The sequence below is a fragment of the Lampetra fluviatilis genome, chromosome 41, assembly GCF_964198595.1.
Source record: "Lampetra fluviatilis chromosome 41, kcLamFluv1.1, whole genome shotgun sequence".
NCBI classification, from domain to species: Eukaryota; Metazoa; Chordata; class Hyperoartia; order Petromyzontiformes; family Petromyzontidae; genus Lampetra; species Lampetra fluviatilis.
In genome coordinates, this window is record NC_136315.1 from 1,696,706 (window position 1) to 1,711,819 (window position 15,114).

The window sequence follows — 15,114 nt, forward strand, 5'->3', positions numbered from 1 at the left end:
CGGCAGCTGCGCTACGAACCGCCGGGGACCCGGGTTCTAATCCCGCTCGCGGCCAACGCCGGTGACGATTATCTGGACCGGTCGTGGGCCTCCCATCGGTCGACTCTGCCTCAAATGAGTAGCCGGTGCGATGCGTGACCATCGCCACTGGGGGAGACAAAGGCGGCCGGGCGTGGTTGCTGGCCACCGACCCCCTCGTGTGCCGTGCCGGCCTTCATAGTTGCTGCTCGCGAACAGCACTTGCCCCAACAGTCTGTTACAGGCTATACGGGGGATCTTTGTCTTTGTGAGGGCGTTTATATAGTTACGCATGGTTATGAACAGCAGACGTCGCATATACTCTACATCAATACACGTTCAATGAATAACCGTGCTCACTTATTGACTGGCTTAAGAAATATATATTATATATATATAAAAGCGTCAAGCTGTTCGCGATCAACGGCGGCTCGCGCTCGAGTGTCCGTGACCTGCGTTGGACGGCGACAATGAACATGGAACGCCGCGAGAAACGTGAAGTGCCGATGAGTGAACGTGAAGATTGAAGAAAATCTCCGCTGCACACCCCAGCACGCTCGTGCGTCTCAGCATTCGACGCCTCGCAGATGTGCGCGCAGGGAACGTTTCGTGCGAGTGCGTTGTGGCCCAGCGGCGCAGTGGGTGACAAGAGGGGGAGTGTGCAGGCGGTGTGACTGCGCCGTGAACCCGTGGGCTGGAAGAGGCCAGGTGACGGGTTATGAAGGGGAAAAGGGGAGGATGGGGTGGGCAAATTGCACAGAGGAGGCCCCATTTAATTCCCTGCGCCCTGGCCCATGCCAACCACACTACCCCACTGATGCTGCCATATACATTTGTGTTGCCCTAGATATGTTGAACGCGCAGGATTTCGCGAACAATACTATCCACAATGGAGGGGTTTTTTTTGGGGGGGGGGGGGGAGATCGCGTGAATATAAATGTAAACCCGCCACCAACTGACACAGCCAATCAGAAAGTTTGTCACGTGAACAAAACGTGCCAATTAGTTTCTAGTTCTTAAATAGACGAAACAGGAGGAGAATTTCTCCACAACTCTGGCTGGCGCCTGATGATGATGGTTGTAATTACCGGCAACCCGTCACGGTAACTGGAATGGTAAATGTTGCGCTTTTACTCTCCAACACACTGGTGTGCTGAACTAGTAACGATTTGGTCGCGGGTTTTACGATATTTATATTTACGCAATCTAACCCCAAAAAAACTCATCTATTATGCCCCATGTATACTCGGGAAAGCCTCACTTTAGACGATTTATCAGTAGTGTTCTGCTACACGTTTGGCCAATTGCGCTCGCGAGTGATTCCCTTCACATTGGAGGATTCCGGAGAAACCCCACCGCGTTCCCGAGGGGGTGACACTTGATTAAAGAGCCTGCACAGATGGATTCAATAATCCGCTATTGGCTATCTCGTGAGAATTTACGTTTTCTTCTCCTCCGGCGGGGGGGGGGGGGGCAATATCTAGTCTGTCATCATGTCTAGACATTTTTTTAAATCTTGAAAGCACGTAGCAAGTTTTCTCGCAACAAAAGTAAAGGCGACGCAAAAACAATAAATACGAACGCGATGTAAACATTCCACGCGACGGGGAACACGCGATCGTGTAATGTACAATAGCTGCTTGAAGTTCAACACCGCATTGGAGAGTTCACACCGTCGGTCTCTTTGTACATTTGGGATTTTAAAGAGGCAAAACAACGAAATGGCTTCCGTGTCGGACATCTATCCCTGCCGTCGGCTCGTTCGCAAGCAACGGGAACGAGCAAACGCTCGCCCTGGTTCTCTTTGACTCCAGCCAGACCGGCGGAGTCACTCAACCTCAACCCCTCCTCGTCTTGTTATCGATCTCGTACCGATACGTCTATCCGCCTGGTTTTCTAAACTAAAACTAAACTGTATTCTTGGGTCTTTTGGTGAAGTGACGGAGATAGGTTCAAAGAAAATCATCAAAAATAACAGAAACTTGTGACGTTTCGATCGCGACGCAAGCGGTCGTCTTCCTTTTCCTGAAGGCGATCGAAACGTCGTAGTTTTCTGTTATTTTTTATTGTTTTATCTTAACCTATATACGTGACTTTACCGAAAGACCCAAGAATATGAATTCCTGCAGTCACGAAAGCCTTAAGTTAAAACTAAACTATGCTTTCTTTTATTTGACCAGGTAAGGCCCACTGAGCTGTGTAGCTCTTTTACAGAATCGACCTGGCCACGCCAAATTACAGTTTAACAAAGCGGCTCACCACCTGGACATTTATCGCAGCCAACTACTATAGATTCAAGTTGATTCTAAATGTGGAGGGAAAAGCCGGAGGACCCGGAGAAAAATCCAAGCGACCACGGGGAGAGAGACACGCACACTCCAAATATACAGCAGGCGTCAGGGTCGGGATCGAAACCACGACCTCCTGCATACCTGGCGAGGTAGTGAACATCTCGCCACCGTGACACCCCTACGTATCTTGCACCTCCTCTCGTTCCCTTCTTTTCCTTGAGCCACGATTGCTGCTTCAGTCAGTCTCGACGCTTTCAGGATTGCGACCGAATGAAGCATTTGATAAAGTCGTTTAGTGCCAGGTGGCAGCGTTGAGACCTTTCCACGAACGTTAACTTCCAATATCCGCGTTGGGAGTTAACATGTTACAATTTCTTGATGATGAAAAATAATATTAATGATAATAATCTGCACGTGTAACTAAGCAGATGAAAGAGTAATACTGTAACAATAATAATAGCGTGATTGTATAAAAAATAAAGTATACATACATACACACAATCACTTGGCCTATCGAGTCACAACTTTTACGTTAAGAGCACAGGTGAACAATAACAACTGTATCACAATCCCGAAAGGGGCCAATAGACACACTTTGGTGCACACAACATTAAATTGACGTCGTCAAAGCCCCAGTCGGTAGGACCGGTGTCCTCTGATGTCTTTTTCGTGTTGCGCTGCAAAAACGCATTTTGACAGCCGCACAACACAAACGGGAACCCCCGTGCAGTTAAATCGAACAACACGGGTGCTCATTGAATATGTAGCATATTTGTGAGCAAATCATGTAAAAAATACATTTCTTGTCTTTTTCTGAACTATCACATATATATATATATATAATTGGGGTTAGGCCACGCAATCGTCTGGCAATATTTGTGTCACAAGACCCTCCACCACCCGACACAGCCAAACAAATTTGACTGCCACGTGCACAAGCGTAATTAACGTGCCAATTATTGTGATTTCCGCTCGCCGATGAGTCGCAAATACAATTTTGGCAGGCAAATTCAGCAATTAGATACCAGGAAGTTTCGCTAGAATCTGCATTCGGCATTTTCAAGGACCGAATCCAGCCATGGAATATACCATAAGTGACAAGCTCTGCTTTACATAAATAAACCATTTGTGGTTCTACGCTCTCTTCCCCAATATTAAGTTTGCCAATTGGTTTTACGCAGAGCAGGGGATCGATAATATAATTACATCGCTGGATCATTCGAGGCGACAGGCTGTGGCTTGGGGAAGCTTTAAGTCAGCAAGTGGATTGTGCATGGCTCATGATGATGGCAATGCAAACATAGCATTAAACTATTAACGTGTTGGGAAGATTCGCAAATATCCCCAGGACTTCCACCTCAAAAACGATCCTAAAACAGAAGATTAGTGCTGGATGCAATCACATTTGCTCACGTGATTTGCAACTTTGATCCTTATCCGTGTATTGTTAGTTAATTTTTAATGTTCCATTTTATTGATGGACTGTGCATTGTCTTGGTGTGGTCTGGGACTGTTTTTTTCTGTTGTTTTACTGCCTTGCCCAAGTTTGAGAATTTATGTACTTAGGAATTTAAACTGGTATACTTTAGTTGTTTATATTTATTTATATTCAGTGATTTTCTACACTTTGCACTCATATCGTGTTTTTTTGGCATTGTCTGTTGTTGTAACGTTCTAACCCGCGCCTACTGGACATCTGTGAGAAGAAAAAAAACAGCATCACAGCTCACCGGATTCCTCCACGATAAATACAGATTCTGATTCTGAAAAAAAGAAGAGGACATCTTGGGAACACCAAGACAGGTGGCAACCCTAGGTTCAAGACCCTTGACAAGCTTCTGTTTCAAGCCAAGTGCAATCACTCTCAGTGACAAGGGAGGAGGTACGACCCTTATAGAAACATGTTTTTTTTTCCGTCAACGTTTGTACTTGACCATGCTGTACGCAGCACGTGGGAGGAGTGGCCGTGCGGCGGTGAGCACACCGCACTTCGAAACAAACCCAGGGGGCAGCGGTTCGATTGCTCTTACTGCTGTAACCCAGAGGTCGACTGCTTTCCTTAGCGATGTTATTCCTCATCAACTTCATTGTTGACTTCGTTCACGTAACATCTCACACAGGGACCCCAACCGTCAATGGTCAACCATCAACCGAATCAGGACCGGGGGCCCATGTGGCCGATGCGGCCTTCCGATGCCACAAATGGCGCCGTCAAAAAGATTTGGCGGCCTGCGAGTGGTGCGGCCACAAATCCCAAAACCGTCGACCGCACGGTAAACACTCCGCCGCTGCCGCTGCTGCTGTCGTCTTCACTGCTTTAAACGAGGAACGGACGAGATCCACTCCGCGTCTGAACAATTGAGTGAGTGATACATCTAAAATCACGTCTTTCATCTGCCGCTATTAATCCATACGAAAGATAAAGACCGGTTTGATTCCTGGCGCGGCAGGCTCGAACAACGGGGCAAAGGTTTCAGCAAAAATGTCATCCACCCTCTGTCTCCGCCCGGAGCGGCCACACCACAGTTTGTCGCGGACGGTGCGGTCGAGTGCGGGCTACCCCCGCCTCTTCCAACACATCGTGATCAGGGTGGAAGATTAGACCAAACACCCTCTCAGAGCTCCCGATAGTGGAAGCCATTCCGCCAGCAGTTGCAGCGCAGCAAGCAACTGCAGGCCTGCACCTTTGCCTTTTAGCAAGCACGTGAAATATTTGGAACATTTTTTTTTTGCATCCACGGTCTGAGGATACCGCATTCACTCCGCCTAAATCACGTCATTGCCCAGGGGTAGCCGGCAAAAAAAAACCTGAAGCCCATGGCTGATAACAGTATAATGCAGAGAGGTTGACTCATTGGCTATTAATATATCGTCGTCCACACACCTTCAACGGACGGGGGAATATCCACAACAGAGTTTTTTGGGTTAGATCGCGTAAACATAAATGTGTCGTTAAACCCGCCAACACCCGCCACAGCCAATTGGTTAGGTGTGTCACGTAAACAGAACGTGCACATTGCGTCACTCGTTCAGCAAACCGGTGTGTTGGGGAGTAAACCCACAACAACATTTACAATTCTAGTACCGTGACTTTTCGCCGGCTATTACAACCAGCCTCACGAGGCGACAGCCAGAGTCGTGGAGAAATCCTCCTCCTGTTTCAGACTCAAGCAAGAGGGATACACGTGATGCCGTCGCTTTGCGAGCCAGTCAGGACCTCGACGTGGTCATTCAGCTCGTGCGCGTGTCGCTGCTGCTGCTGCTGCTGCCGTCACGCGCGATGGATTCAAATGCAATGAAACAATTGCTTGGGACAATAAAAAATGGTACGGGAAACTGTGAATGCATATTACGTAACTGCACACAGGAGATCAAGTGTGTTGGATATGATTTTTTTTTTCAAAAGCACGGCTTGTTTGATTGCTAGCAATGAAAAGATGGGACTTGTTGATTTGGAATGTCAATGAGGCAAGCGTGTTATTGTTGTTTAGTTTACATTGGCTGTAAAACGTGTATTTTTCGCCATGGCTGCAGACACACTCTTTAACCTACACATTGCATAACGTGTTTATGTCATACCCCGGTTCTGCCGTTATCCTGTGTAACCGGGTTGTTATTGAAAATATAAATGATGAAATAATCATAATTTAACGTCACGCATTTTACAGGGGGTTGCAGCTGGCGCTGCTGTAGATCACTGCCAAGGACTCTACAACAAACAATCAAGAGCACAATGTCTCTTTTTGATGGTCGGATGAGAAGAGTTATGGCTTTTGCGAATGTGGATTGATATAAGTTAAACTAAATATGATAATTGTTTTTTTACCCTTCTATCTGGCAACAAAACTGACACCTTGTTTTTACAAGGAGTCATGTTTACATAGACCACAATACCTGCAGTCATAATGCAAACAAAAAACATAACTCTGATAATGTGCACTGTCCTTGAAGTTGATTGGTCCACACCCGTAAAAACAAGGTGTCAGTTTTGTTGCCAGATAGAAGGGTAAAAAACCAATTATCATATTTTTACTGGCAAATGAGGTTCCAATGGGGTTAAACTAAATATCCAAAGTAATCTCTTTTTTTTTCATCACGTTGCACTCTGTCCACGGCCCGCGTTACGACAGCGTCGTCCAATGGTCGTGCTCCTCCGTACTACAGCTCGCGTCGCAGAAAAGCGTTTCTACACGCGTGTCTATTTCTACACACGCGTGTATATTTCTACACGCGTGTATATTTCTACACGCGTGTCTATTTCTACACACGCATGTATATTTCTACACGCGTGTCTATTTCTACACGCGTGTCTATTTCTACACGCATGTCTATTTCTACAGGCATGTCTATTTCTACACACGCATGTATATTTCTACACGCGTGTCTATTTCTACACGCATGTCTATTTCTACACACGCATGTATATTTCTACACGCATATCTATTTCTACACGCGTGCATATTTCTACACGTGTGTATATTTATCTCTATTGAAAGCATTTTGTGTATAATATAAATGCAGAAGAAACACAAACCGATAACAATTGAGCAAAATTCCATTTGTCACTGCAGCATTGTGATTCAAATGAATTGCCATCACAATGCTGAACATCTGTTTAACAGCCAGTGGTGGAAATTTACTATTCCAATAACAGGGGAGGGGAGAACCTCTCTATAAAACAATCACGTGACTAGCCCACAAAGTGGTACTTATTTTATCGACTGCTGGGGGATGATGGGCTGAGTCAAACCCCCCAAATCAGGATTTGAACTCTCAACCTTTCGACTGTGAGCCGTCTCACTCTGCTGCTGGATCCACTCGGTCGGGATTACGCTCAAGGATTCCCAACTGAAAATCCAGTGCGCCGTGAGCTGTATGACTGATGGCAGATTAATACATTGTAGGGCTTCCTTAGAAACAAAATCAGGCTCAGATCCAAAACGATGGCACCCTGTAGAGACCCACTGACAGACCGTGCCCTCGTATTCTCGATGGGACACGGATTACGGTGCCGAGGAAAATTAGAAAATTAGCATTTTGATTGGACAGAAAATGAGAATGACAAAATTTAAACGTGTAAAAGACAGGATGAAGAAGAAAAAATTATAACGAATAAGAAATGTTGAAAACACTTACAAAATTCCAAGTCAACATAACATGACAGCTTAGTTGCATTCATGCAAATTACTATCACCAAATAGTGCCGAAAGTTGAAAAACAATTCAAATACTCAGCCTCAACTTAGCCTCAAGTGTGTCACTGATGTAGACCCTACCTAGTACAAAGTTACCCTTGCTGACACAGCAATAGTTAAACATTTTCTAAGACTGCTCGAAGATCTTTGCCTTTTGGCGTCATCTGGTCCAACCCATGTGAGACTAGGCTCTAAGGAAAGCTATCTCGGGTGTGGACCAATCAACTTGAAGGACAGTGCACATTATCAGAGTTATGTCTTTTGTTTGTATTATGACTGCAGGTATTGCGGTCTATGCAAACATGACTCCTTGTAAAAAGGTGTCAGTTTTGTTGCCAGATAGAAGGGTAAAAAACAATTATCATCTTTGTCTTTGCTTATACAGGTTTCCCTCACATTATGCGGGTTTGGTTTCTGCAATTTCGCGAACATGCGGCTCATCCATTTCTCCCTAAAATTTGCGATACGCGGGTTGAATTCACTCGTGAACGGCTATGCGGTCAGATGTGGGACAACACCGTGTGTACTGTGTGCGCTACTCGGCAGGCAGCTGTCTAGTGCAATGCATTGTGGGTTAGGTGACTGTGGGGGTCTATGCTATGCGATTTCACATTGTGCACCATTTTCGTGGAATTCAACTACTGCATAAGGCCAGGGAAACCTGCACAAAGACCCACAAGTCTCTTTTAAAGCTCATAATTTAACGTTCAAACTATCCCCGTAGAATGTCTGCAGTCGTCTAGTACGAAGAGTTAATTCCATCCATCATAATCATGAGCCCTTGACACCTTTTGATCCACAGGGAGAGTGAGTGGGTGGAGGCAGAAGCGGGAGGATGATTGAGAGATTTTGTACCGAGCTGGGAATTCCCCCTCAGCAGCTGTAAGCATCAGAATCAGAATATTTATTTATAATGGAGGAATCCTATGAGCTATAAAGCTCTTTTTCACAGATGGGAGCGGCATGAACGATGCACGCAGTTGCACCGGGCAGGTGGCTCAGCTGCAGGAGTGCGGGCTCGCGAACGCAAGGCTGCGAGTTCAAATCCTGATTGTGGGTTGATGAAGCACAACATCACTCCGTGGTCGATCAATTATATACCGTCTTGCGTACCATGTTATGGGGGAGTCAAAAGTGGTTGTTCTAGTGGTAAACTTGCCCCTGCCATACCACTGTGGAATTTCCGCCACACGCTTTGGGCCGTAAATGCGAGACGAGCAATTGCCCCAATGCTCATTTGAGCAGGAAATTATTTCGTTTTTTTTTGTTACAAACCAGTGTGCCTTCTCCCTCTCCGCCTGTTAACCCCCGCCCCCTACCTGGGGATTTTTAAGAGTCCATGATTTTCCATGTCCGCTCCGTTACGATGGACTACTCGGCACTGCTGTCACATCCTATGGACGGTGATGCTCGCAGCCAACTCGCTGTCTCGGCAATCTTATTCCTCCACATCTGCGCATATTTTGGCGGTTTAAATAACAACGGGACTGCGTCGTTTTGAAAAGCGTGCCGAGATACATCGCTGCCAATGCAAAACATTGTGAAGGTGCAGCCCTCGCGATTGCTTACTCAATGCCACTGCTGACAGAACAGCCAGCTGGAGTAAGATCCAGAGACCCTCTCTAGAGGGCAGGCGGTTCATTATTCGATACCAGCCAGTCATCGTGGAAGTACCCACTCTTTACCCCACTGCACGCGACATGCCGATCGACTAATTGTGGTGCAGCCGTTTAGACCGCTGGGTGGACAGATGCACCGTTGTTTTGGCTGCCGCGCCGGGAGATAGAACCGGTCTAATGTGCTCACCACGATAACTTTCTTGTGCAACTCAGATCTTGTACTGGAAAACCTCTGTACGGCCGCCGCAGGACACTCATAACACAAAGGCCTAGCAGTTCATTGGGGCCCTTCCTGCTGGAAATAAATAAAATCTATAAAAAAATATATCCATCGCTGATGCACACGCCTCTTATTTCATGGCCTGTACAGAAGGTGGGATAAACTCATGAAACAAACGCAAACAGTTGGAGGCCACTAATTTCTTATTATCCAAGCAATGACGTTAGATCATTCGGATCGAGGGCATGGCACATTCCGCTTTTTCAATTCCTTCTGTCCTTCTTTCTACCTACTCCTCACTCCATCAGTTTTCAATCAATAAGTATTGTATGTTTCAGCCAGAATGCACAGGTGAGGAATAATATTTTTACACAGCGTGGTCTTAAATTATAACGGCATCGCCTGGGTTTGCTGTGTTGATGGGGTAGGGCTGTGCCCCACGTGGGAGGGGGTAATAGATGCACACAAATCTAAATTGAGACAATTTATTTGAGGCGAGTATGTCTGATCGTCTGCTGATGACAGTGATAGAGGAATGTCGCGTGCTTTCGCTGCTGGGTTTTTTTTGTAAGTTTTGTTTCATTGTCGAAATGTTTCTTTCTAGACCTGTATGTTAAGACCAGGCTGGAATTTGATTTTCATCTGCATAACCAGGTTTCTCCATTTATGTTTGGCAAACATGATTGAAAAATATGTTTAAGTAAACATATTTCTCTTTACTTGTTTAGTGGACGTGTATGTGGATTATATGAACCTCATGGCGGTACCCCGGGGTACCATAGTACCCCGGCTCTCGCTTAATGTCCGTGGTGCAATCATTTTTAGTCTGTTGATGGTCGGCCATGCGGCAATCAACTCATCTCGACGAGCTATACATGATGCACCACGACAGTGTGTACGAGCGTTCAGGGTTTAAGCGCAATCGTCCTCACTGCGTTTCGACTGATTCCGGATTGATTGGTACCCCAGTCGTGGAGTTAAGTACATTCCGAGAAAAAATGGTGTCCCAGAAATAAAATATTTAATTGCCTCGGCCATTTTGTATTATTTAGTACCCCAGGTTACCGCCATTAGGATCATATCATCGATCTCGCGGTTAAAAACACGCCAACCAAAAACATATTTATCACGTACATTCATCATTACCATCATCGGCCTTGATCCATGCACCGCTGGATGATGGCCTCCCCCAAGCCGCAAAGCTACTGCCACGATCCCGCCACGTGACAGCGCACGCGCACAGGCCGATTTCGACAACCGTATTTGTATCACATTTAAACAAAAACTGTATCCTGGTTATGCAGTGTCAGAATCATCTCTCGAAATGTCACAATCACACCGGGGCTTTAAGCACGGAGCTGGTCAGTCACTGATAGGGGAGAGGAGGGGCGGGGGAACGACAGGTAAATAAGGATCATGCCGCGGCGCTGCACTCATCAACGAACCAACACAGGCTGGACGCTCAGGCGAAAGGGAAGGTGTGTCGGTTGGGGGGGGGGGGGGGTGGCGGCCGCGCTCAGTACTCCTCCGTGGACGTGTGCGGGGATGAGTAGAAGCTCGACGAGCGGGAGCCCGGCACGGAGCAGGCCGCCTCCGCCGTGAGCGCCGCCATTTTGGGCGAGACGCTGTTGGGGTCCCGTGCGCCGCCACCGCCACTCGTGAGCGAGAATCGGCGGGCCGCGTTCCCGCGCCGCGCGCTCGGGCTCAGCCAGCCGTCCCTGTCGGCGGCCTGGAGCTTGAAAGGCCCCGCTCCTCCTCCTCCTCCACTCGCCGCTCCTACCGCGGCCGCCATCGCCGCGGCCGCGGGGCCGCCCTCCAGCTCCCCGGTCTCGGCCACCAGCGTGAGATTGGACTCGATGCGTGACACCGTGTAGGTGCTGCCGGCGCGCGCCTGGAGGCAGCGCGTCGACTTGAGCTCCAGCTCCTCGTAGCTCGACACGTCCACGAAGGGGCACCAGCGGAAGGCCCGCTTGAAGCCCACGCGGAACCTGCGGGGGCGGCGAGACGTCACGCGGGAATTGTCAACGCTCCGCTCCGCTTTTAAATTGGGGGCTTTTACCCCCCCAGCCCCACCTCCGGCCCCCCAAGCCTTCCCCCCGCCCCTCCCCAGCTCCCCCAGCCCACCCGCATGGTGACTTGATTTGTTTCGCTTTGTTGGGAGAGTGGAGGGTGATAGTTAACATGATTCGACATCATACCTACGTCGTCATCATCATCATCACCACGATCCATGGGCAGATAGCCGCGTAGGTGTCCACTGCACATTTCGTCATTTGTTTCCACATTCCTCTCTGTCTTGTGCCACTATGCTCAAGCAGTGCCACATCTTTCTGACACCAATCACCTACGTCGTCGTCAAGCCATTCTCGTTGAGGTCTTTCTCTCTTTCCAGTTCCTTTCATTTTCCCGAACAATACACTTTTAATGTTCCTGTTGCTGTCCATCCTACATGTGTGACCAAATAGCGGTAATTTATTTCTCATCACTGCCTGCATTAGGTCTTCTTCTATGTGCAACCTTTTTCTTCAATGTTGGTCATCACAACATAGATGTACCTACACCATTTGGTTTAGTTTGTTGTCCTTTCCCCGTACATACGATTAGCATGGTTGGCTACAAAAGGTGCCAAAGAAGTTCAGCAGACATACATTGAACCCAAAAGAAACCAATTGTGAATTAACAACCACTGTGTTTGCCGCACGGTGCATTCAAAAATAAATAAGAGGTTAAGAGCAGCTCAAAGTTGGATCACAAGACGCCCCGAGAGATTTGAATGTGTAGTTCGTTGTACATTGTAACGCTTGGACTGATGCTTGGGCACACTTGCGCTGGTGCCACATTAAACAATCCCCGTCTGTCGGGGAAATGTCACGACTCGGATTTCAAAGGAAGAAAAGAAAAAAAATCTAATTACATTTCACCCTTCAATGGGAAATCCCACCACGTGCCCTCATTCCCTTGCCACACAGCTCTTCCCCATTCCAACGTTCAATTCGAGTCTTCTCTGTCTAGAACGGTTGGCTACGTCCGGTGCGAAAGAAGTTCAACATACAACCCGTCCGAGTCACTCATTCTAAGTGCGGTCGAGTGTCAATTGGAATCCCTCGTTACCAATCATCGCCGCCTCCTGAAAAAATAGTCATGCCTGAGGCTTTCCTGGGTTAACAAGCATCGTAATAATAATAATGAATACTCCACTGGTGATGCACATGGAGACAATGCTGATGCGATAGCGAGACGAGGCTGGCAGCCAGGGCTGTTTTCATTCGTTAGGTAAAGAGCTCGCGATCGCATTTTGCCAAAAAAGTTTTAGTATTGACATTGATGGACTTCCTCAACTTGTGTAAGCATTTCTCCATTATATACCTGGGCACTAAGCTGTTGCAATACAGAATAACAATAGCCCCCTGTGTTGGCTCACTGCTGAATGAAGGCCTCCCCACAATCCTGTCCCTAATGGAGATTGCTTGACCACACAGCGCTACGCTGGTCTGTGTGGGCTGGTGTGTGGACAGCATAAACAGACCGTTTCAAATATCAAGCATCGCTCGCCAATGATGTTAGCCGTTCGCCTTGGTGGCCGGGGATCAAAGTCAGGTCCGCCCGAGTCATTGGCACAGTCGAGGCTAACCACTGTGCCACCGCCTTTTACATTCATGTCGTGCCTTTAAGGTCCAATACTTCACCCCGTTCTCTCAAACTCTGTGAGCTCAAGAGTCTGCGTGGGATGCTGGGTGAGCATTGCCCTCAGTGTGCGGCGATCACGAAGATTTCGGTCCAGCCCTGGGTCTTTCATCGTGAGGAACAATTTGGCCTTGAATCATGTGCCCCGCTATTGGTCACGCCAACATATTGACATCTGTGAAAAACAGCTTCACGGCTCGTTGGATTCCTCCAGTATAAATACATATTCTGGTTCCGAACGCGGTCCAATCGATCGTCTGGGTCTCGGTATAGCCAAGGGATCGGTAAACGTGACTCTTGCAAAACTCAGCATCGTCGTCATCGCCATTAATTGCCAGGAATCATAATGCAACACCCTCTTCAAAGCTGCTGCCGCTGCTGAATCATGCTACATCAATGAGCATAATCACCAAGCTATGGTTACAGGCAGCCCAAAAAATGTACACATTTGCATGTCAAACGGTAGCAAGAGGCAATTGTGCATTCTCACATTCAACGTTTTTAAACGTGAAAGTGATTTCCTGCCCAAATGAGCGTAGAGGCGTTGTCCATCTCCCATTTGCAGCCATGAGCCAGCGGTGGAAATTCTACATTCCCATGCTGGGAGCAAACTTCATCCACAGGACAACCACTGTTGACTTCCCCATAAAGTGGTAATTGGTATATCATTAAACACTCCGATTAGCACGGTTGGGTATGTACAGTGCTAATAAAGTTCAACATACATACATGAACGCCAGGGGGATGATTGGCTGGGTCAACGCGCAACCAGGCTTTGAACTCGGAAACTTTCGATCGCGAGCCGCTTGCTCAACCGCTGAGCCACTTGCAATGCCGCTATGCCAGCGGACTCGGGTCACTCTTTGCGAATGAGGCCCTGTCCTTGTCTCTCAACTTCTCGCCCTGGCCAAGCGAAATGACTTGAAACGTACATTGCAGATCATTTGGCTGGGGTGCGCTTGTAGAGAAGACAGCGTCTTAGAGAACATTGGGGCAATGATATGTAAAGAATATGAATAATAATGAGAATCAACATAGCAATGTGACTTAACAATAACGTATTCAGTCGGTTCATATCACCTGTTACGGGACGTGGATTGGACTCGAATGAGAAGTAGCTGCAAAGTGTCCCAAGTAGAAGAAGAATAATTATCTCAGTATTTGCCAATTCTCGATGAGAGGGAACTTATGAGAAGCCCGAGGAAGAACGGCAGACAAGCGGGAAGGCAGCCAGTTGGTGAGCCGGTGCTACCAAGCTCTGCGCTCCGCTGTATGTTCAGATGCGAGCACACGGCACGTTAGCCAACTGCCGTAGTCGGAGGTGCGGGGGAAAGGACAACAACAAACTTGACACAAAAAGCAGTTCCGAAGGAAAATCAAAAATGAGCATTCGCATGGAGGGATACGTGCCGGAAATCACGATGGGAGGCAGAAAGGGGGAAGACGTGGATCGGCTCGTGAGTGCAAATGTGGAGACATGAAATTCACCAATAACGAAAACAAAGCGGGCTCTGATGGGACACATCACGAGTGGTGCCGCTGAGGTGGCATTGAACAACATCGATTGACTCTCCACTTCAAAAAAACACGATCAACATTTCGACGCGTTCATCTGACGTTGCTCGCCGCGCGTTGATTTGACAACGGTGCAATGAGACATTTAAAATTCCGATTGTAAATTGTACGGTAAATCAGAGCCTCTCACGTGAGTGTGTTTCTTCTGCCTTGTGGGCAGCGGTGGAGTCGAGGTTGGCATGGTGTGCTACAAGCCCGGCCACCCGAGTTCGATTCCCGCTCATGGCCAACACCAGTGACGATTACCTGAACCGGTCATTGGCCTCCCCTAGGTCGACTCAGCCTCAAACGAGTACCTGGTGTGGTGTGTACACATCGCCACTGGGGAGACAAAGGCGGCCTGGCGGGGTACTGGCCACCCACCCCCTTGTGTGCTGTGCTGGCCTTCATAAGTACTCGCTAACAGCACTTGCCCCAACAGTCTGTTGAGGCTATATGGGGGATCTTTGTTTTGTTTCTTCTGACACCGTTCTGTGGAGGCATGCTGAGCACTCTTACATAACTTCGAGGTAA

General features: G+C 47.8%; 1 protein-coding gene across 2 annotated transcripts in view; it reads right to left on the minus strand.

Annotated features, from left to right (window-relative positions):
• Nucleotides 1–1,471: 1,471 nt before the first annotated feature.
• LOC144946427 (substance-P receptor-like) overlaps nucleotides 1,472–15,114 on the minus strand; it is an 80,921-nt gene continuing 67,278 nt past the window's right edge. For both annotated transcript variants that reach the window (XM_078875263.1, XM_078875262.1), the window contains one exon: nucleotides 1,472–11,330. In XM_078875263.1, the coding sequence (XP_078731389.1) occupies nucleotides 10,859–11,330 (472 nt within the window). In that variant the 3' untranslated portion in view covers nucleotides 1,472–10,858. The remainder of the gene's footprint in view (nucleotides 11,331–15,114) is intronic.